The sequence below is a fragment of the Schistocerca cancellata genome, chromosome 4 (assembly GCF_023864275.1).
Source record: "Schistocerca cancellata isolate TAMUIC-IGC-003103 chromosome 4, iqSchCanc2.1, whole genome shotgun sequence".
Taxonomy (NCBI): Eukaryota; Metazoa; Arthropoda; class Insecta; order Orthoptera; family Acrididae; genus Schistocerca; species Schistocerca cancellata.
This window is the reverse complement of record NC_064629.1, coordinates 734,297,636-734,322,620: the sequence shown is the minus strand read 5'-3', so window position 1 is coordinate 734,322,620 and position 24,985 is coordinate 734,297,636. Positions and strand designations below refer to the sequence as shown.

At 39.0% G+C, this 24,985-nt stretch overlaps 1 protein-coding gene across 1 annotated transcript in view; it reads left to right on the top strand.

Annotated features, from left to right (window-relative positions):
- The window catches only part of LOC126183837 (collagen alpha-1(XI) chain-like), a 533,300-nt gene that overhangs the window by 469,626 nt on the left and 38,689 nt on the right, over positions 1–24,985 (top strand). Inside the window, exons 23-26 of the mRNA XM_049926098.1 lie at positions 7,702–7,863; positions 9,172–9,387; positions 18,120–18,343; positions 19,135–19,331. Of these exons, the coding sequence (XP_049782055.1) occupies positions 7,702–7,863; positions 9,172–9,387; positions 18,120–18,343; positions 19,135–19,331 (799 nt within the window). The remainder of the gene's footprint in view (positions 1–7,701; positions 7,864–9,171; positions 9,388–18,119; positions 18,344–19,134; positions 19,332–24,985) is intronic.

Genomic DNA, 24,985 nt, shown 5'->3' with positions numbered 1-24,985 from the left:
CACACACCCCTTGTCTGGTTCAAGTTTACTGATAATTTCTTCATGACCTGTACCAAGTAGCATGATAGTCTATGCTCAGTCCTCCACAGCCTCAACACATTCTCTCTCATCCCCTTCACCTTGTCCTACTGAGAGCAGCATGCCAACTTCCTTGACCTCCACTTTTACAATGGATTCCTGAAAACCTCTATCCATATCAACTCCTCCACCCATCAACAATATCTCCATTTTGATAGCTCTCATCCCATCCACACTAAAGTTCTCTCCTATACCATCTAACCACCCACAGACAGCACATTTGCATTTATGAGCAGTCCCTTTCCCAGTATGTCGAAGATCTTTCTAAGGTCTTGACGGTATAAATTATCTCTGAACTTAGCCAACAAACGTATCTTTAATGCCATCCCCATACATGTCCCTAGTCCTCCAACCACCACTGCAAAGCAGCTCATAGCAGCAATGCCCTCATTACCCAATATCTGCCCAGACTGTAAGAACATAACCATATGCTTTGCCAGGACTTTGACTACATATATTTGTGTCTGTGAATGTAAAACATCATTCTTACAATCTTTACCACTCCTCCAAGTGGTATTCTGCTATCAACTCATCTGAAAAATATCTTGGTCTACCTACTCCACATAGCACATGGGTCATACCCCTATTGAAGAACTGACCCATGCACCCACCCAGCATGTAGCATTCCAGTCATGTCACAGGTATATCCTATCCTGTTAGAGGCAGGGTTTCCTATGAAAGCAGTCATATCACAAACCAGTTCTGCTATGACTTGTGCACAGCATTTTACGTGGGTATGGCCACATTCCAGCTGTCAGCAAAAATAAGTGAATTCCACCAAACTGGGTTATGAGTAGAGTTGATCACCCAGTGGCAAAATACACTTACAACATACCCTTGAACCTTGCAATCCTCATAGCCTTGGTTTCCACTAACCTCTGTCAAGAAACAACATCCACACTTGTACCCGAGTCTTCCACTTCATTCATTCTACACTCACACCCTCCTGTCTGTAGTCTGCCATTTCCTCTGTTCTCTCTCTGACTCCCAGTCTACTGCTCCATGTCAGTGTGTGCCACACACAACTACCCCTGGCAACATCAGAGGAAGCTCTCCAGTGCCACATTTTTATCCTGTGGTTTGCTGTCTTTCCCCTCCGAGCTGTCAATCAACCTCCCTCATACAAATCCTCTCCCAACTAAGCTGCAGTACCAGTACAATATCTAAGGGGCATTTGAATGAAAATCAAGCACCTGCCACAATGGGACAACAGAATGGTACCATTCAAAATAATCATCTCATGCATTAAGACATTAATTCCACTGAAAGCTCTGATGATCAATTCTTGTTTCATAGAATGTGGTCAACCACTGACCAATCCACAACTGTACCCACTCTTGCACATCCTCATCTGACTGAAATTAATGCCCATGCAAGTCTTTCTTCAGGTCATCGAACATGCGAAAATCACACAGTGAAAGGTCTGAGCTGTATGGAGGGTTTTGCAGTGTTTTCCAATGAAACTGCTAAAGCATAGCCTTTGTCCAATAGGCAGTGAAGTGGAAGGCATTATCTGAAGTGGAAGGCATTATCATGCATCAGAATTATCCCATCTGACAACATTCCAACAGACCAAGGGCAAATGCCAAAGCCAACAGTGGAGATGTCTCATGTCTCCCCTACCAAAAAACTCCAAATCAATTCACACAATGTCCAGTAAGGTCATGATGACCTCCAGTGATGACTGTGGAGTCCCTCTGATCAATGTGTTCCTCAAATATGGAACCACAATCAGAGTGAAGTGCTATGAAGGCACTTTACAGAAATCTCAGTGCTCTATAAAGTCAAAGCGCCCAGGAATGTTGTCAGATGGTGCTTGGTGCTGGGCCTGCATGTTTACCACCACCTTTGCCACTTCCTTGTTCATTCTAGTGAGCACATCTTGTGACACCACAGCCACATTGCCCCACACTTCTATTTGCTAAAAGGCTGCCCAAGAAACTTCAAAATATTGTGTTATTTGCAAAACTTCTACCAACAGTAGCTTTTCACAGAGTAAAGCCTTCTGGCATACCTCCTTATCTGGAGCTAAAGAGATAATTGTGTTGTGCACCATAGAGTCTGCATAAGAGTCATTATGGTGATCAGTAACAAACTGACAGTTACGGCTAAGTCCATGAAGTTTGGATGCCCAGGCCATGTATGACTGGTTTGGTTTCCTATGGCATCAGCAGAATTCAACTTGTACCACTATGACATGCGTTAATTTGTGATGGTAGTTGGACAGTAAGCTGCACATATGGTCAAAAGTAATACCTACTGGTTCCTGTAAAGGAGCAAGCTGACCCAGTAATTGATACACCTTAGGTGAAATATATGAGAGGAATAAGCACAGGCACTCCGTCTTCAGGCCACGAGTGGCCTACCGGGACCATCCGACCGCCGTGTCATCCTCAGAGGAGGATGTGGATAGGAGGGGAGTGGGGTCAGCACACCGCTCTCTGGGCCATTATGATGGTATTCTTGACCAAAGCCCCTACTAGTCAGTCAAGTAGCTCCTCAATTGGCATCACAAGGGTGAGTGCACCCCAAAAAAGGGCAACAGTGCATGGTGGCTGGATGGTCACCAACGGTTGCCTCGTCAGGAAAGAGGGAAGGAGAGGGAAAGACGAAAGGATGTGGGTTTTAAGGCAGAGGGTAAGGAGTCATTCCAATCCCGGGAGCGGAAAGACTTACCTTAGGGGGAAAAAAGGACAGTACACACACATATCCATCCGCATATACACAGACACAAGCAGACATTTGTAAAAGCAAAGAGTTTGGGCAGAGATGTCAGTCGGGGCGGATGTACAGAGGCAAAGATGATGTTGAAAGACAGGTGAGGTATGAGCGGCAGCAAATTGAAATTAGAAATTAGCGGAGATTGAGGCCTGGCGGATAGCGAGAAGAGAGGATATGCTGAAGGGCAAGTTCCCATCTCCGGAGTTCTGACAGGTTGGTGTTAGTGGGAAGTATCCAGATAACCCGGACGGTGTAACACTGTGCCAAGATGTGCTGACCGTGCACCAAGGCATGTTTAGCCACAGGGTGATCCTCATTACCAACAAACACTGTCTGCCTGTGTCCATTCATGCTCCCGGGATTGGAATGACTCCTTACCCTCTGCCTTAAAACCCAGAGAGAGAGAGAGAGAGAGAGAGGTGACAAAAAGCAGATTTCAGAGTACTTGATGGCTCAACACAAGAGTTTTGTCTCAAGTACAGATAGTGTTGAGGATCAGTGGAAAAAGTTCAAAACCATTGTACAATATGCATTAGATGAGTATGTGCCAAGCAAGATTGTAAGAGATGGAAAAGAGCCACCATGGTAATTTAACCGAGTTAGAAAACTGCTATGGAAGCAAAGGGAACTTCACAGCAAACATAAACATATCCAAAGCCTTGCAGACAACAACAACAAAAATTACACAAAGCAAAATGTAGTGTGAGGAAGGCTATGCGAGAGGCATTCAATGAATTTGAAAGTAAAGTTCTATGTACTGACTTGGCATAAAATCCTAAGAAATTTTGGTCTCATGTCAAAGCAGTAGGTGGATCAAAACAAAATGTCCAGACACTCTGTGACCAAAATGGTACTGAAATAGAGGATGACAGTCTAAAGGCTGAAATACTAAATGTATTTTTCCAAAGCTGTTTCACAGAGGAAGACTGCATTGTAGTTCCTTCTCTAGAGTGTCGCACAGATGACAAAATGGTTGATATCAAAATAGATGACAGAGGGATAGAAAAACAATTAAAATCGCTCAAAAGAGAAAAGGCCACTGGACCTGATGGGATACCAGTTCAATTTTACACAGAGTATGTGAAGGAACTTGCCCCCCTTCTTGCAGTGGTGTACCATAGGTCTCTAGAAGAGCGTAGCATTCCAAAAGATTGTAAAAGGGCACAGATCATCCCCGTTTTCAAGAAGGAACGTCGAACAGATGTGCAGAACTATAGACCTATATCTCTAATGTTGATCAGTTGTAGAATTTTGGAACATGTATTATGTTTGAGTATAATGACTTTTCTGGAGACTGGAAATCTACTCTGTAGGAATCAGCATGGGTTTTGAGAAAGGCAATTGTGTGAAACCCAGCTCGCGCTATTCGTCCATGAGACTCAGAGGGCCATATACAAGGGTTCCCAGGTAGATGCCGTGTTTCTTGACTTCCACAAGGCATTTGATACAGTTCCCCACAGTCGTGTAATGAACAAAGTAAGAGCATATGGACTATCAGACCAATTGTGTGATTGGATTGAAGAGTTCCTAGATAACAGAATGCAGTATGTCATTCTCAATGGAGAGAAGACTTCCGAAGTAAGAGTGATTTCAGGTGTGCCACAGGGGAGTGTCATAGGACCATTGCTATTCACAATATATATAAATGACCTCATAGATAACATTGAAAGTTCACTGAGGCTTTTTGAGGATGATGCTGTAGTATATCAAGAGGTTGTAACAATGGAAAATTGTACTGAAATGCAGGAGGACCTGCAACAAATTGACACATGGTGCAGGGAATGGCAATTGAATCTCAATGTAGACAAGTGTAATGTGCTGCAAATACATAGAAAAAAAGATCCTTTATCATTTAGCTACATTATAGCAGGTCAGAAACTGGAAGCAGTTAATTCCATAAATTATCAGGGAGTAGGCATTAGGAGTGATTTAAAATGGAATGACCATATAAAATTAATCATCGGTAAAGCAGATGCCAGACTCAGATTCACTGGAAGAATCCTAAGGAAATACAATCTGAAAACAAAGGAAGTAGGTTACAGTACACTTGTTCACCCATTTCTTGAATACTGCTCACTGGTGTGGGATCCATACCAGATATAGTTGATAGAAGAGATAGAGAAGATCCAATGGAGAGCAGCGCGCTTCATTACAGGATCATTTAGTAATCACGAAAGCATTACGGAGATGATATATAAACTCCAGTGGAAGACTCTGCAAGAGAGATGCTCAGTAGCTTGGTACGGGCTTTTCTTGAAGTTTTGAGAACATACCTTCAGTGAGGAGTCAAGCAGTATATTGCTCCCTCCTACTTATATGTTGAGAAGAGACCATGAGGATAAAATCAGAGAGATTAGAGCCCACACAGAGGCATATCGACAATCTTTCTTTTCATGAACAATACGAGACTGGAATAGAATGGAGAACTGATAAGGGTACTCAAGGTACCCTCCGCCACACACCGTCAGGTGGCTTGCAGAGTATGGATGTAGATGTAGGTGTAGAGAGAGAGAAGAGTGAATTTTCTGTGCTTGTGAGCACTGGAGGAGGACATCATCTGCTGTCTTTACTCTTTCCATTATTTATATTCCACCAAGGCCTTTCCACTACTAAAAGTAAGTGAATAGAAGCTTTTGAAATATGTTAATTCAGAAAGATGCTGAAGAATAGCTGAGTACATAGAGTAACTAAAAGAGTAGTACAGAATGAAATTTGGGAGAAAAGAGTTAAGTTGGACAACTTGACTAAAATAAGAGACAGGTTGATAGGACACATCCTGAAGCATCAATGAATAGTTAATTTGTTAGTGGGGATGAAGCTTGGAGGTATAAATATTTAGAGAGAGATGAAGACTTGACCAGAGTAAGTAGATTGGATGTTTTTAAATTACATTTTGTACAAAGATTGTACTGTAAGGTAGAACAAGTCAATGAACACAGTGTTAAACTGCCAAAAAGAAGAAAAGCAAACAATATTGTATATAACATAAATAAAATATATACAATATCTCATTCAAGGTTTCAAGAAAACTAACAATACTGCAAACAATATACAAACAACATATACATTATTACATACATTGGAATACAAATTACATAATTTATAATATAATACACCTTTTACAAATTTTATAGCACTAAAAATTCATTTAAAATATACACATTATGGTTTATGAGGAATTTTTTCAGTTTCCTCTGGAATACATGAGGCTTGTCAGTGTCCTTCTTTATGTTAATTGGAAGGTTATTGTAATTTCTTATTCCATTCTGGATAACTCCTCTTTGTACTATATTGAGAGTTACTAGGTCTTTGTGAAGGCTTGGCTTCCATCTTGCATCATGATTGTGAATATCACAGTTAGTTTGCAAAAGTTTTTATTGTTGAATACAAATATCATTTTAATAAGTATATGTACTGACTTGTGAGTGGTAGTAGCACAAGTGTCTTGAATAGGCATCTACAGGATGTTGAATTCGAAACACCACAGTTCAACCTCACAGTTCTTTTCTGTATTTTAAATTTTCTTCTTGTTTTGCAGCATTTACCTAGAATATTATACTATACAAGATCAGAGAGTGGAAATATGCAAAATATGACAACCGTAATTACATACCTGTCAACACAGGGTGAAATAGCTCTTAGTGCAAAGCATGTTAATCTTAGTTTCTTCTGCAGGTAATCAATATGTTCATTCCCTCTTAAATTATTATCCATTTGTTTTACTAGGAATCTCACATGTGAAGTTTCATGTATTTTCTGACCATTGATATCTATTTCAAGAGATTGTAGCTTGTTGTTTGCTGTCTCAAACTGCATTAAATTAGTTTTTTGAGAGGTTTAATGACAGAATATTTGCTGTGAAGTGGAAATAGGTTGCAGAAGATAGCCTAGCAAGGAAATCTCCATCAAACCAGTCTTTCTGCTAAAGACCACAACAACATTGTAAAACCAATTGAGAATTAGTTATCATCTTCCATCATATTCAAATGTCATGGAGTAGGCCTTATTCAGGCTGATTGGATTGGAAAAATTGTTTTAACCCATTGATGGTGTGTGTTCATATAATTATGTCCAATCTCTGCTGATGTGGAGGCATATTTCTCCAATGATTGCCTCACAACAAATTTTCAACCACTTGAAAATAGTTTATCTTTAACCTATATTTGTTGACAGTTTTATGGAACAGCAGAATGATAGCTAATTGTAACAGATAAATTGCACATAACAAGAAACTGTGTAGAAGTCACAAATTTTCTTATGGAACATCAAATAACAAATGTTAATGTAGATAACATTGTAACTTCCACTATCAGTTGTCAAGAAACGTGTTTTCCAAAACAAGCTTCTCAAAGAAGAAACAATATAACTGTGACTGAGACAGTGATACATAAAATCTAATTACAAGAACCATAACTGATGCATGATGTATCAAATACCAAGCAAGAATTATGGCATATTGTTAGTCAAAGATGTAACAAGAAACAGTGACTGTGAGAAGACCAGTTTCATCAACAGAAAGAAATATAAACAATTTCTCATGTGTTGTGGGAAAAATATTCTTTATATGAAAAGTTAGTACCAAGAGGAAGATAGTGGGCTTAGTAATCTCAGTAAAAATTGGAAAATAGTACTGAAAATCATAAAAAGTATTCTGTGTTTGTTTATTTATATTAATGCAGATATTTTAATTTTTTTTAATTTCACTAAAAACACACACATACACAATCACACACACACACACACACACACACACACACACACACAGAGAGAGAGAGAGAGAGAGAGAGAGAGAGAGAGAGAGACTTTTTTGGGAGATTTGCCTCTTAAAATACTGTAATGAACTACGAAAACAAAAGTACTGTGAAAACACATTGAATTCCATCTGTATTGTTTTTGTTACAGGGCCCTGAAGGTCCTGCAGGTCAACAGGGGAGTACAGGAAGCCCAGGGGAGAAAGGTGACAGAGGAATTCCTGGCCCTCCTGGACTACAAGGACCTGTGGGACCTCAAGGAAACCCAGGACCTCCAGGACCCCAGGGAGTCAGAGGTTCACCAGGACCTGCTGTAAGTAAACATTTGTAAGTGAAAAGATGTTACAGACTAATGCAGTTACAAATTATGCGAAGAGACATAAATTTTTTGCTGATTTCCTCAAAATTTCTTTGTGTACAGTCATTATAGCTAGAAATATATTAGAGAAATTACAATTTAAATACTGATGCCTTTTCTTTACATCAGCACTGTCTGCAGACTTTGCTTAGTGTTTTAATGAAGAGGAGAAAGGAGTAAAAGGTAAATGTGGTAACACACAGTTAAAGACTATAAGGGAAGGGAAGAAAAAGAAGATGGAGAATAACTGGGAGAAGATAGGAGCATTGGCTTTTCTGTCTGACATTGGGGAGTTGGCCACATACATTAATTTTGGGAAGTACTATGAGGATGACAGGACATAGTGTGTGGTGGTCCTGTAACTTGTCTGGCTGCAGCCATCTTAACTGGGGGTATGAAGCACTGATGATGTGATCATATTGATAAATGTTGCAGATATAATACACACAAGTATTAATTGTTGGTTCTAAATATATTGTGTTTTCACAACTTGGTACCGTGTTCAATTCATCACAATAGTGGAGGTTCAGTAGAATGAGTGACTGCACGAGTCTGCATTTCACATCCTGTGGAAATATGTTCTGAAACTTTTTGAGGGCATAGAGGCAAACAGCAGTCTTCCAGCATATGGCAACAGAATTCTCTGCCCAGTTTAAATGCTCATCCAGAATTACATATAAGTTCTTCACTGCTTTCTGGTATGGTATTAATTGGGGGCTGCACAGATTAGGCCATGAATATTAAATTGTGTGCTGATAGTCCTGGAGCTAAGGTTTGACCTATATCTGTTGCTTTGTTGACCTTTTTTGTTGCAGTCACATCTATAAGAGTGTGACTGTGCACTATATGGTGTGTGGGTTCTAATTGAAGAATGTTCATGTTGTTACAGTTAAACCATCTTCTTAGATTTATTGTGGAGAGAGTATCTCTCAACAAATCTATGTTCAAGTCTCCTATTACAACAACACATTTGTCTTGACACTGTAGTGAATGAAATTCTGACTGAAAGGAGGTCATTGAGCTCGTTTCTGGTGCCTTGTAGACAACATCAGTTAAGCACTTCTGTCTACACACTTATTTCAAGGAACATGAATTGGATATATCAGTTTTTACATACACCTTGACACTCCTGCCATGTTTGTTTGATCTGTCTGTCCTAAGAGATAAACGTTGCAGAGAATATGGATGGTCTTATGCATGTTTCAGACAGGAGAGTTACATGAAAGTTTTTATGCCTGTAACCAGCTTTATTTCCAATTACAGGGTGATGTAGGTCCACCTGGGAAATCTGGTGCAGACGGGCAGCCAGGAAAGGTTGGTGAACCAGGTGCCAGAGGACCTAAAGGTGAGAGAGGTCGACGTGGACCAAAAGGACACCGAGGTGATATTGGTTTGGTTGGACACAAAGGTTCACAGGGCGAAAAAGGTGAAAAAGGAGACAAGGGACCAAGAGGACCTCAGGGACCCAAAGGAAATCCTGTGAGTATTTAATAACATAATGTTGAAATATTACAATGTCAATAAATATTTCAGCAGTTTAGCTAGTGTAATTTACCAAATAATGCTGTTTCTCATGTATGGAATTTAAATTATGTTTTTATGTAAGACTGGTACATCCACTTCATTTTACTGTTCTTTACCAAACTTAAGTAACATTTATAGTCACAAATCTACTAAAACTATTCACCACTCATTATTATAATACAGTATGCATTATTTTAACTATGGTAAACAGAAAAATTTATAGGGGAGAGTGTTGTACCTCAAGGATGGTGTGCCTAGGAACACATGACGTTTTTTGGTCAGTATTTTAGTCTAGTGACTAATTTTAGTATCAAAAATGTTATGAAAAGGATAGGTGAGATCACACTGGCAGAGTTTATAGGCAGAGGAGTCAGGAAATTGGTAGAGACCTTCCACCAGGTGGTCACTGCTGTTGATTATGACAGTGGTGGAATCTTCATCTACTGATAGTGTGATTGGAAAGAAGAAAGGTCACCCGTATACAACCTCAAAACAGATCCTGCTTCCATTTGATGTGACACAGTTGCATTCTGCCTGAAGCAGCCAGAGAAACTGGTCATGTGTGTGTGTGAGCTGTGCTTGCATGAATTTGTGTGTGTGTGTGTGTGTGTGTGTGTGTGTGTGTGTGTGTGTGTGTGTGTGTGTGTGTGCAGTCTTTTTCATTGTACCTATCTTCAGATCAGCACATACTCTGTAGTAGCAATCTAGCCTTTTCATGATATTGTCATTATTACGTCCTGGACTTCCTATTGTTTGATATGCTTTTAAAACTAGTTTTACACTGAAGCGCCACAGAAACTGGTATAGGCATGCATATCCACATACAGAGACATGTAAACAGGCAGAATATGGTGCCGCAAATGGCAATGCCTATAAAGACAACAAGTGTCTGGCACATTTGTTACTGCTGCAGCTTGTCAAGATATAAGTGAGTCTGAATGTGGTGTTATAGTCAGCGAACAAGCGATGGGACACAGCATATCTGAGGTAGAGATGAAGTGGGGATTTTCCCATATGACCATTTCATGAGTGTACTGTGAATGTCAGGAATCCTGTAAAACATCAAATCTGCGACCTTGCTGTGGCTGGAAACAGATCCTGCAAGAACGGGACCAATGGCGAGTGAACAGAATCATTCAACATGACAGAAGTGCAACCCAACGGCGAGTGAACAGAATCATTCAACATGACAGAAGTGCAACCCTTCCGCATATTGCTGCAGATTTCAATGCTGGGCCATCAACAAGTGTCAGTGTGTAAACCATTCAATGAGACATCATTGATATGGGCTTTCAGAGTCAAAGACCCCCTTGTGTACCCTTGATGACTGCACGACACAAAGCTTTATGCCTCACCTGGGCCCCTCAACACCGGCATTGGACTGTTGATGACTGGAAACATGTTGCCTGGTCGAACAAGGCTCGTTTCTGATTGTAGTGAGTGGAGGGATGTGTACAGGTTTGGAGACAGCCTCATGAATCCATGGACCCTGCACGTCAGCAGGGGACTGTTCAGGCTAGTTGGGGCTCTGTAATGGTATGGAGGTGTGCACTTGGAGTGATATGGGACCCTTGAGACTTCTAGATATGACTCTGACAGGTGACACATATGTAAGCATCCTGTCTGATCAACTGTATCCATTCATGTCCATTGTCCATTCCAATGGACTTGGGCAATTCCAGCAGGACAATGTGACACTCCACATATCTCGAACTGCTACAGACTAGCTCCAGGAACACTCTTCTGAGTTTAAACACTTCTGCCGGCCACCAAACTCCCCTGACATGAACATTATTGAACATCTCTGGGAAGAGATCTCCACCCCCTCGTACTCTTACGGATTTATGGACAGCCCTGCAGGATTCATGGTGTCAATTCCCTCCAGCACTACAACATACAACAGTCAAGTCCATGCCATGTCATGTTGTGACACTTCTCCTAGCTCGCGGGGGTCCTACATCATATTAGGCAGGTGTACCAGTTTCTTTGCTTCTTCAGTGCATAATGTGGGGAAAGTAAAGCCATACTTTGTCAGTCTTGTGTCATCTTATACCTAGAAACAGAAAGTATTTTACCATGGAGCTTAGGATATTTGCCAGTTAACTGAGTTTAATTAATTTATTAACATATTTATGTGTCTTAATAATGGAAACTAATGTTAATTTACAATAGCTTCAATTTTAAACTGTTTTTTGATATTACTTCTGCATAATTTGATTTCACTTACTGATTATTGGTGTATAGTAGAGTAATAACATAACAGATAGATGACAAGATTTTCTCACTTGCAATGCTTTTACATTTCAATAGAATATTTGTTCCTAGGTAAATTACCATGTTGTGCTTTGGAGCATGTTTTTGCATTTAGAAAAACCTTAATTTTCTAGAATAATTTTTGTAAATTTAGAAAATAACTGCAGCACATAAAAAGTGAATGTCATCATTTAAAAATGGAGTAAGAAAATATTTTATTACACTGCTACAGGCAAAAGTCTGAAAGTGTCCCAAGGTACAACTTTTTCCCCTGTGAATATTATGAACAATTTTTCATACATTGTCTACAAATTTAATTTTTGTAATACATGTACATTTGAGAACAAGTGTCCCACCTGAAAAGCAGCTGAAAAAGTTGATAATGAATAATATGCCAGGTCAAGATGGAATCCCTATTTGATTTTAGAGAGTGCACTCTATGGTGTTGGTCCCTTACTTAGCTTGCATTTATCGCAAATCTCTCACCCAGCACAAAGTCCCATGTGACTGGAAAAAAGTGTATGTTGCTTCTGTACATAATAAGTGTAAAGGAAAAGACCCACAAAATTACAGACCAATATCATTAATGATCCTACCCCCATGAACCATGGACCTTGCCATTGGTGGGGAGGCTTGCATGCCTCAGCGATACAGATGGTCGTACCATAGGTGGAACCACAATGGAGAGGTATCTGTTGAGAGGCCAGAAAAATGTGTGGTTCCTGAAGAGGGACAACAGCTTTTTCAGTAGTTGCAGGGGCAACAGTCTGGATGATTGACTGATCTGGCCTTGCAACACTAACCAAAACGGCCTTGCTGTGCTGGTACTGCGAACGGCTGAAAGCAAGGGAAACTACAGCCATAATTTTTCCCGATGGCATGCAGCTTTACTGTATGGTTAAATGATGATGGCGTCCTCTTGGGTAAAATATTCCAGAGGTAAAATAGTCCCCCATTCGGATCTCCGGGCGGGGACTACTCAAGAGGATGTCGTTATCAGGAGAAAGAAAACTGGCGTTCTACGGATCGGAGCATGGAATGTCAGATCCCTTAATCGGGCAGGTAGGTTAGAAAATTTAAAAAGGGAAATGGATAGGTTACAGTTATATATAGTGGGAATTAGTGAAGTTTGGTGGCAGGAGGAACAAGACTTTTAGTCAGGTGAATACAGGGTTATAAATACAAAATCAAATAGGGGTAATCAGGAGTAGGTTTAATAATGAATAAAAAAATAGGAGTGCGGGTAAGCTACTACCAACAGCATAGTGAATGCATTATTGTGGCCAAGATAGACACGAAGCCCATGCCTACTAGCTCTGCAGATGATGAAGAAATTGATGAAATGTATGATGAGATAAAAGAAATTATTCAGGTAGTGAAGGGAGACGAAAATTTAATAGTCATGGATGACTGGAATTCGAGAGTAGGAAAAGGAAGAGAAGGAAACATAGTGGGTGAATATGGATTGGGGGAGAGAAATGAAAGAGGAAGCCGTCTGGTAGAATTTTGCACAGAGCATAACTTAATCATAGCTAACACTTGGTTCAAGAATCATAAAAGAAGGTTAAATACATGGAAGAATCCTGGAGATACTAGAAGATAGATTATATAATGGTAAGACAGAGATTTAGGAACCAGGTTTTAAATTGTAAGACATTTCCAGGGGCAGATGTGGACTCTGACCACAATCTATTTGTTCTGAACTGTGGATTAAAACTGAAGAAACTGCAAAAAGGTGGGAATTTAAGGAGATGGGACCTGGATAAACTGACTAAACCATAGGTTGTACAGAGTTTCAGGGAGCGCATAAGGGAACAATTGACAGGAATGGGGGAAAGAAATACAGTAGAAGAAGAATGGGTAGTTCTGAGGGATGAAGTAGTGAAGGCAGCAGAGGATCAAGTAGGTAAAAAGACGAAGGCTAGTAGAAATCCTTGGGTAACAGAAGAAATATTGAATTTAATTGATGAAAGGAGAAAATATAAAAACGCAGTAAATGAAGCAGGCAAAAGAGAATACAAACGTCTCAAAAATGAGATCGACAGGAAGTGCAAAATGGCTAAGCAGGGATGGCTAGAGGACAAATGTAAGGATGTAGAGGCTTATCTCACTAGGGGTAAGTTAGATACTGCCTACAGGAAAATTAAAGAGACCTTTGGAGAAAAGAGAACCACTTGTATGAATATCAAGAGCTCAGATGGAAACCCAGTTCTAAGCAAAGAAGGGAAAGCACAAAGGTGGAAGGAGTATATAGAGGTTCTATACAAGGGCGATGTACTTGAGGACAATATTATGGAAATGGAAGAGGAAGAAGATGAAGATGAAATGGGAGATATGATACTGCATGAAGAGTTTGACAGAACGGTGAAATACCTGAGTCAAAACAAGGCCCCGGGAGTAGACAACATTCCATTGGAACTACCGACGGCCTTGGGAGAGCCAGTCGTGACAAAACTCTACCATCTGGTGAGCAAGATGTATGAGACAGGCGAAATACCCTCAGACTTCAAGAAGAATATAATAATTCCAATCCCAAAGAAAGCAGGTGTTGACAGATGTGAAAATTACTGAACTATCAGTTTAATAAGTCACAGCTGCAAAATACTAACGCGAATTCTTTACAGGCGAATGGAAAAACTGGTAGAAGCCGACCTCGGCGAAGATCAGTTTGGATTTCGCAGAAATGTTGGAACACTTGAGGCAATACTGACCCTACGACTTATCTTAGAAAATAGTAGTCAAATTAAATCGGGTGATGCTGAGGGAATTAGATTAGGAAATGAGACACTTAAACTAGTAAATGAGTTTTGCTATTTGGGTAGCAAAATAACTGATGATGGTCGAAGTAGAGAGGATATAAAATGTAGACTGGCAATGGCAAGGAAAACGTTTCTGAAGAAGAGAAATTTGTTAACATCGAGTATAGATTTAAGTGTCAGGAAGTCGTTTCTGAAAGTATTTGTATGGAGTGTAGCCATGTATGGAAGTGAAACATGGACGATAAATAGTTTGGACAAGAAGAGAATAAAAGCTTTCGAAATGTGGTGCTACAGAAGAATGCTGAAGATCAGACGGGTAGATCACATAACTAATGAGGAGGTATTGAATAGAATTGGGGAGAAGAGGAGTTTGTGGCACAACTTGGCAAGAAGAAGGGACCAGTTGGCAGGACATGTTCTGAGGCATCAAGGGATCACAAATTTAGGATTGGAGGGCAGCGTGGAGGGTAAAAATCGTAGAGGGAGGCCAAGAGATGAATACACTAAGCAGATTCAGAAGGTTGTAGTTTGCAGTAAGTACTGGGAGATGAAAAAGCTTGCACAGGATAGAGTAGCATGGAGAGCTGCATCAAACCAGTCTCAGGACTGAAGACAACAACAACAACAACAACAACAACATTAATGATATTTTGCTGCAGAATTCTTAAACATATTCTCAATTCAAAAATATATATTTCCTTGAGATGGAAGAGCTTCTGTCTACAAATCACCATGGATTCAGAAACCATTGCTCATGGAAAATTCAGCTTGCCTTTCTTTTCACACGATATCCTGCAAACTATAGATGAAGGGCGATGCACAGATTCTATATTTCTATATTTCTTTAAAGCATTTGACATGGTGCACCGCTAAAGACTGTTAATGAAGGTATGAGCTTACAGAATACGTTGCCAGGCATGTGAGTGGCTTGAAGACACCAATGGCAAGTGTTTGAGATGGGGGTATCATCAGGAGTGCACAAGGGAAGTGTGATAAGTCTGCTCTTATTCTCCCAGTAAATAAATGATCTGACAGACAGGATGAGCAGCAATGTATGGCTCTTTGTGGATGATGCTGTGTATGTTGGAAAGTATTATCATTGAAAGACTGTAAAAGGGTACAAGATGATGTGACAAAATTTTTAGTTGGTGTGATGAATGGCAGCTAGCTCTAAATGCAGATAATCGTAATTTAATGCAGATGAGTAAGAAAAACAATTCTGTAATATTGGAATACAGCATTGGTGGTGCACTGCTTGAGCAGCCACATCATTTAAATATCTAGGTGCAACAACAGTGTAATGCAATTTGAAATGGAGTAAGCATGTAAAGACAGTAGCAGGGTAGGTAAATGATTGATTTCAGTTTATTGGAAGACTCTCTAAAGGAGACCGTGTGTAGAACACTAGTGCAAATGCCTTCTTGAGTAATGCTTGAGTGTTTAGGATCCCCACCAGGTTGGATTAAAGGTAGACATCAAAGCAGTTCAGAAGTGCACTGCTGGATTTTTTACTGGTAAGTTCGATCAACACATGGAGATGCTTCATGAGCTCGAGTGATAATCCTTGGAGGGAAGATGACAATCTTTTCACAGACTGCTGTTGAGAAAGTTTAGATATCTGGCATTGGAAGCTGACTGCAGAACCATTCTGCTGTCCCCAATGTACATTTTGCATAAAGACCATGATGATAAGATAAGAGAAATTAATGTGCAAACAGAAGCATAGAGACAGTTGTAAATGAAACAGGAAAGGAAATGAACAGTAGATGTACAAGGTACCCCTTGCCACTCATCGTATGGTGGTTTGTAGAGTATGTATGAAACTGTAGATGTAGTTGTAGAAGATAAGTGATGCAATTGTTAATTTTTTTTAATTTATTTACTAAGCGAACATAATGAGCAAGGTTTGGTTTTCGTCAGTCAAAAGGCTTACATGGATTCCTTGATTCATACAGCAGAAGCAAATACTGTCTCAACACCATCAGAGGCACATGTATAGGTGGAAGAATTAGTAACTCCATCTCTCCAAGGAAAAGTAGTGGGATGCTTGGTCTATATCCGAGGTTCCCAGCAAAATTTTCTCGAAGACCCCCTCATTGAGCATGATTGGTACCTTGTCATATCACAGTATCAAGAACCTAAAAAAGCCTAATTAAGAGTCTTTTTATACATTTTCTATTTCTGGTACTTAGAAAAAACATTGACATATTCATTATTGAAAAATCAGCTTCAGAGAGGCAGTGTGCGCAGTCGAACAGCATACAGCAGAACTATTTGCCTCTATCTAATTCTAGTTTTGCACTAGAGTGTGCTAGTGTCAGTTGGCTCTAGGAAGACGCTAGACACAGAAGTTAGTGTTCGCTAAAGCTCTGCCCGTGCAGGAAGCAGCCAAAACAAAAAATCTGTTATCATACGAAATATATTTTTTATTCTAATAGCATCTTTTGGACCCCTCTGGCAAAGCTCGTGGACCCCTGGGGGTCTGCGGACCACCTGTTGGGAACCACTGGTCTATATGTCAGTCGTGTAACACTCACACATTTGTTTCACTGTAAACTGTGTGTCACAAATTCTGGGAAACCTAGACAGTAGCCACTGGTCAGTGGTTGAGCATACTTCAGCATGTTTCAAAGGTACATTCTCGCTTGAACTTAGGTATCTAGCTGCTGAACTATCAGGTGAACTGTAGGCATTTATTGATGCAAATTGTTGCAGTGAGCCAAGCACATGCCTTTGTATATGTACAGCAGTGGAGTAGTCATAATACGACACACCTGTGTGTCATTATTTGCTAAAATTGTGTTTTTAGGTCTAAGTTAACCTGTTAAGTAACTCTATGGCTGGCATGTTCATTCAGGATAAATGCACCACTGAAAACTGTATACATTCCTGGAGTGGATAATGTAAACTGACTGTGGTTGGGCAGGAACTGAGTTTAAGAAAATCTCAAAGCATATTGATGCATGTTTCCACATAGAATGTAAATTGTATATTGTACATACTTTTTATCAAGAGAATCTCAAATGACATACATCTTTGCAAAGCCAATAAAGTGTGTAACTCATGAATGTTTGTATTTCTTGCTTGACATGCTGCAAATGTAAAACTTTTATGGTGTCTGTAATTCACAGTTTTAGGAGAAGAATTACAGTAAAATTTTTGTTGCTGTTTATTAGCAACTGATTTTTGTGTGTTAATTATGAAAAGCTCTATCCTCTCAAATGAAATACCATGCTTATATACTTATTAACCAATCAAAAAATGAAAAAAATCATGTAGCCATATTTTTCACTGAGACAGTGTAGCCTACTGCAGTTGGATAACTGACTCATTCTACATCACAGACAGATCTCACAATTATGATAGAAAGAAAATGAATATAACCAACTAAGGAAGTAACTAACAAGTTTATTCCTCAATCTTTGCTCTTGCACAAGCTCTGTCTATTGTTGTTGAAAGTATGTTGTGTTATGCATAAAGCAGGTCTGTATTGATACATATTGTTTTAAATCTTTCTGTAACCTGTACTCCTTTTGATGCTAGTTGAAACATCTTAATTCTATAAAGAGCATCCAAAAAGCATAACAAATGTGTACCAGTTTAATAAGCATTTTATATGCCTGTTTTTCTTCTAGTTATTTTACATATAATACCATTTCATTATCTTTCTTTCAGGGTCCCTCAGGTCCTGCTGGTCAGAAAGGGAGTGATGGACCTCAAGGACTGCCAGGAATGGAAGGCCCTCCAGGTCCAAAAGGATCTGAAGGAGTAGCAGGAATGAAGGGAGAGCCAGGTCCGGCAGGACCCCCGGGGCCCCCAGGGCCTCCAGGGGAACTGCCACTCTTACCTCCAGAGCTACTGTTCCACCGAGAAGCTGGCAGGGAAAAGAGAGCACTTAAGTATGTCATCAATATCATTTACTTGCATCAGTGTAAAGGATTTTTTTTATTAAGATCACATGCTAATTTTGTATGTACTAATGTAACAAAATGAACATGAAGTCATGATAAAGTGAAGTGGTTGATTAAAGCATCCAGAGCATAAGAGTCACTCCTGTTTTCACATATAAGTGCTGGTCCTCTATGTCAGTTTTTGTGACACACAGATTGTTGCTACATGGGTGATGACAATTGACAAGACACTGAGTGAGGTGTGACATTGGTTCAGTTTTAGGAGAAACATCTGTAAGGTGTGAGGTTCAAATCCCTATACAGAAATTCTGGTTTATGTTACCCATGGTTTCCCAGAATGGATAGAGATGAATGCTGGTATAGTTGCTTAAACAGATCACAGCTGCTAGCTTATCTCACTCTTCTCCAACAGTCAGTGATGTTGTAAACTCTTATCCTCCTTCATTCCCTCTATCCTTGTAAATACATTGACTGCATTTCATGTATTACATAGCCTGAGACACTATTTATCACTCATGCCATGATACATTGTAATAATTTGTAGGCTACTTTGACACACTACTCTTCTTAATCAAACAATAAAATGTTGTCAATATTTTTCATTTGCTTCATTAATCAACAGATAATTAATAAATACATTGCACTAGAAAGAGCATAAAATGGTAGGAATTTCAACTTTTTATAACATGTTGTTACCTGATCAGTTCAATTCATTATCTCAAGATATCTTTTCATGTTAATTCATCATTAGCTATACTGGTACTCTCAAATATTTTTAGGGATTTAGAAGATATGGTTTTGGAAGAAATGACTGCTGAGCCAAAGGAAGACCTAGGCGGGAAGTTCTTGGACATGTATAGCTCAATATATACAATGAGACAAGACCTGGATCGCATAAGAAAGCCTGTTGGTACACGTGAAAACCCAGTACGAACTTGCAAGGATCTCTTCTATGGGCATCCTCAGTTTAAGGATGGTAAGTAGATCAATGTCATTCTCACAGTCGCTTCAGATATGCTGCAAAAGTAGGATCTAGTTAACATTTTTTGCTATGATAAACAAATTAATAAAGCAGAAAACTGTTAGAAATGGTACCCACAAATAATATTAAAGATAAATAAAAGGGCTGCATTTGGAAAAATTGTGGCTTATGTTAGTCCCAGTTCTTAGACGAAAAATATATCTTAATCAAAGCTCCAAAAAATCTAATAATGTGCTCAGAGAGAAGCCAATCACCCCAATTGTATGACTGTATGTGGCGTGACTAGACTGAGGACATTTTTGGCAGGGAACACACAGCAAGTTATTGTGGATGGAGAGTCATTGGCATATGTAGAAGTAATTTTGGGTGTACCCCAAGGAAGTGTGTTGGAACCCTTGCTGTTCATGCTGTATATTGCAGACAATATTAATAGTAATCTCAGCTTTCTGCAGACAATGCAGTTATTTATAATGAAGTACTGTCTGAAATAATCTATGCAGATATTCAGTAAGACATTCATAAGATTTCAAAGTGGTGCAAAGACTGGCAACTTGCTTTGAGTGATTAGAAATGCAAAACTGTGGACTTCGTAAAATGAAAAAATGTAGTATCCTATGACCACAATATAAATGAGTCACAGTCAGAATTGGTCAACATAAAAATACACGAGTGTGACAGTTTGCAGGGATATGAAATGGAACAATCACATAGGCTATGTTATAGGTAAAGCCAGTCTACAAAGGAGACTGCATACGAAATACTTGTGTGTCCCATCCTAGAATTTTGCTCAAGTGTGCAACACTCATAACAAATTAGACTTACAGGAGATATTGAATGGATGGAAAGAATTGCTGCGTTAATGGCCACAGATTTATTGACGGACAGGAGAGTGTCACAAAGATGCTGAAGAACTGAACTGGCAGACACCTGAAGACTGACACCAACTATTCGATGAAAACCTACTTAGAAAGTTTCTAGAACCAGCTTTAAGTTATGAAACTAGGAATGTATTACAATCCCCATGTATCATTCTCATAGGGGTCTCAAATACAAGGTTAGGGTCTCAAATACAAGGTTAGACTAATTACTGCATGCACAGAGGCATTTAAGCAATCTTTCTTCCCACAATCCCTACATGAATGGAATGTGAGGAAGCCCTAATAATTGACACTATGGGATTTATGCTCTGCCATGCAGTTCATGGTTGTTTGCAAAGTATAGATGCAGGTGGAAATAGAGCTAATGGGTAGAGCAGTTAAGAAACAAAAAAGGAAATTGTGAGGAAAAGGCAACCAGTATCCCAAAAAGATGTAACACAGTCTACACTTTATTTATTTATTTATTTTTTCATTCACCCTTTGATTAATGTTCAGAGCAATATTAGCTATGCCAGTGTACCCCATTTAAAGGTCTGGGGTAAATTGAAATTTGAGCATTTAAAATATTTTTAGATTTCTGCAATCAGAACAGTAATGCACAATAACTTTGCTTATATTTTACAAGTTTTTAAATAATAATATATAATAGAATTGGATATAAAACAAACCTCAGAAATCATTTAATTTATACATACGGATGTGCACTGAAGAGCCAAAGAAACTGGTACACCTGCCTAATATCGTGTAGGGCCCCCATGAGCACGCAGACGTACCACAACATGACATCTCATGGATTCAACTAATGTCTGAAGTAGTGCTGGAGGGAACACATACCATGAATCCTGAAGGCTGTCCATAAATCTGTAAGAGTATAAGGGGGTGGAGATCTCTTCTGAACATCATGTTGTAAGGCATCCCAGATATGCTCAATAAAGTTCATGTGTGCAGAGTTTGGTAGCTAGCGGATGTGTTTAAACTCAGAAGAGTGTTCCTGGAACCACTCTGTTGCAATTCTGGATGTGTGGTGTGTCACATTGTCCTGCTAGAATTGCCCAAGTCTGTCAGAATGCACAATAGACATGAATGGATGCAGGTGGTCAGACAGGATGCTTACGTATGTGTCACCTGTCAGAGTCATACCTAGATGTATCAGGGCTCGCATATCACTCCAACTGCACATGCCCCACACAATTACAGAGCCTCCACCAGCTTGAACAATCCCCTGCTGACATGCAGGGTCCATGGATTCATGAGGTTGTCTCCATACCTGTACATGTCCATCCGCTTGATACAATTAGAAATGAGACTTGTCCAGCCAGGCAATGTGTTTTCAGTCATCAACAGTCCAATGTCAGAGTTGACAGGCCCAGGTGAGGTGTAAAGCCTTGTGTCATGCTGTCATCAAGGGTACATTAGTGGGCCTTTGGCTCTGAAAGCCCATATCAATGATGTTTCATTGAACGGTTTTCACACTAACACTTGTTGATGGCCCAGCATTGAAATCTGCCGCATTTTGCAGAAGGGCTGCACTTCTGTCTCATTGAACAATTCTCTTCAGTGGTTGTTGGTCCCATTCTTGCAGGATCTTTTTCCATCCACAGCAGTGTTGGAGATTTGACGTTTTACCAGATTTCTGATATTCATGGTACACTAGTCAAGTGGTCATATGGTAAAATTCCCACTTCACCACTACCTCAGACTTGCTGTGTCCCATCGCTCATGTGCTGACTGTAACATCACATTCAAACTCACTTAAATCTTGATAACCTGTCATTGCAGCAGCAGTAACTGATCTGATGGCTGCACCAGACACTTTTTGCCTTATATAGGCATTGCTGACAACAAAACTATATTCTGCTTGTTTACATATCTGTCTATTTGAATATGCATGCCTATACCAGTTTTTTTGGTGCTTCAGTGTACATATGATGTGCAGATAATAAACATAGTAAACAAAACCTTAATATTAATGTAATTTACTAGATTAGTGACGCAATTTCAATTTCAATGCTTGGAATGCAATTAAATATGAAAAATGGAATGTGTGCATCTCACTGGCACAGTGTATGTAGCATATTTCTCAGGATACTACTTTATTGCCATAGTTTCTTCCAAGTTCTTTGGTACTAGCCTTAAAATATTCCTTAACTCAATACAAACATGTTTTGAAGTACCTTCTTAGTTTTGTTTTGAGGATCAGTTGCACTTTTACATTTTTTGAACTTCATGGTAATCTGTTGTATAATAAGCACCTAGCTTTAGCAGGATCTTTATCAGCCAGTTTTAATTGGGTATTGTTGATGTGATATACATCTTTGACTATTGTGATGAAATTGTGCAGTTCTCTATTTAGCGTAGGAACACAATTTACTTAGACAAACAAAATTTTCATACACATTCATAGAGGGGACTGTTATAAATTTTATATTCTTTAATACGACTTTACATGGCTGTATTGGTGATAATATTCCAATACGTCTAACTGTCTTGTTTTCAGCTTTAGCAGTCTGTTTATATACAAGTTTGCTTCCCTATTCTGTATTATTATACAGTATTTGGGAGACCAAGAGATGAATACAGTAAACAGGTTAAAAGGTTGTAGATTTCAGTAGTTATTCTGACATGAAGAAGCTTGCATGGGATAGAGTAGCATCAAGAGCTGCATCAAACCAGTCTTCGCACTGAAGACCACGATAACAACAACAACAAGAACAACAACATGACAGATGTGGATGAATTGCTATATAGTACATTGTTAATAGTGTATCTACATCAACTGCATGGGGTATTTTCCTTATTAAAAATACATTGCTGTTTATTTTTAACAGATCTTTTGAATATGATTTTCCCAAGTCATAACTCAATCTATTGTCAATCCTAGGAAATTGTTATTCTTAACTTCTATTACCTACACAACCTTAAGTTTTATATTTGGTCTCTCTTCATTTGTTGTTCTCTTTGGCAGTATTTTCGTGTAGATCTTTTTTTTTTTTTTTTAATTTAAAAGTATTTTGTATTCCTTAAATATTAATCTGCCCTATCTCTGTCCATGATAATTCTTATTTCTAAATCATTTATTAAATGCTAGTTACAATGGGTGTTGTATCATTTGCATACATTATTGTATTTTCTTTTACTGATGCTGACATATCATTCATATACTGTACAAACAATAGTGGGCCGAGTATCAATCCTTATGCTACCACATACTTTAGCACTTCAAAATCAGAATAAAAAGTTTACCCCATATTGTTCATCCTGCATCTTAATTCTACACTTTGTTCTCTGTTCTCTACAAATTATTTTATTAGGCTGGCTGCATTCCCGATAGCATATATAGGTAATTTATCTAAGCTGGTAGTATGGCATATACAGTCAAAGGCTCTTGAGGGGCCCAGAAATACATTACAAACTTTCTCTCATTCTTCTAATTCTTTGTTTGTGTATATCACAAAGCTCACAACTAATGTTTTAGGTGGACTTCCCTTTCCTAGATCCATTCTATGATTAATTGCAATATTTTCATTTTTGATGAGGTTCCCACCCAACCCTGCACTCAACTGGGTGCAGTGGTTAGCACATTGGACCCGCATTTGGGAGGATGAAAGTTCAAACCCATGTCCCGCCATCCTTATTTAGGTTTCCTGTGATTTCCTTAGATCACCTCAGGCAAATGCCAGGATGGTTCCTTTGAAAGGGCATGGCTGATTTCCTTCATCATTCTCCTCTAATCTGAGCTTGTATTCTATCTCTAACGACCTGTTGTCAATGAGACATTAAACACTATCTCTTCCTCCAACTCTCATTTTTGATGAGGTGGGTGTAATCATTATAAATCTATACTTTCCCCCTTGTCATCACCTTTTACTCTTTTTGCAGCTCGTTGGGAACAGATTTTTCTCTATTAAAGAATTTATCAGGATGTTAGAGGAATTTCTAGATACTGTGATCAGTATTTGATTACTATTGTAGATGTTCCGTCCGTACCCTCTGTCATTTTATTTTTCAGTGATCTAATTATATTTTTAACTTTTCTTTCCTCTGTTAGAAAGAAGAACAGGCATCCTTCATTTTTGGTTAACCTTTTCTCATTTTAGCCAATGCTTGATTTTATGTCATTAGTTTCTGAACTATGTTCATATATAATTATTTAAAGTGGAACACACTTTACATGGATCATTCACTTATTTCCCTATTCCAAGTTCCTGTCCTGTTTGACTCATCCCTGTGTTTACATGTGACCAGAGTTTCATGTCTTGGAAGTGTTCGAAGAGGTTCTGTTTTGATTATCATAATACATAATATTTGGATTCTGTATGCCTAATAATCCTGCTGTATTGTTTCTTGCTACATCTGTACACTTCACAGTCTGATTGGCTATTATACTTCTAATAATTTTCATACAAAACTTTTCTGTCTCTTCCATCAATCTCTTCAGTCTCTTCAATCTCTCTGTGATGGTCCATTTCTAACTGTGTCATACATTTATCTTTCTTCTGAACTTTGGACAAGCTATTTCTCTATGGTGAATTAAGGTTGCAAAGAAAGTTTCCCAGCTTCTTTTCATCTTATTGTCATAGACAGCCTTCCAGTCATCTTATCTGAGTAACACTTCCAATACATTGAGATTTCCAGCATTTGTCAGTCCTTACTCTACAATTACATTCTCAGTTTCACTTTTCTTGTCCTGTAGCTCAGTTAACTGACCATGATGATCTGAAATGACTGTGTTAGTTATATGTACTTTCAGTTTATGTAAAGGTAAGTATG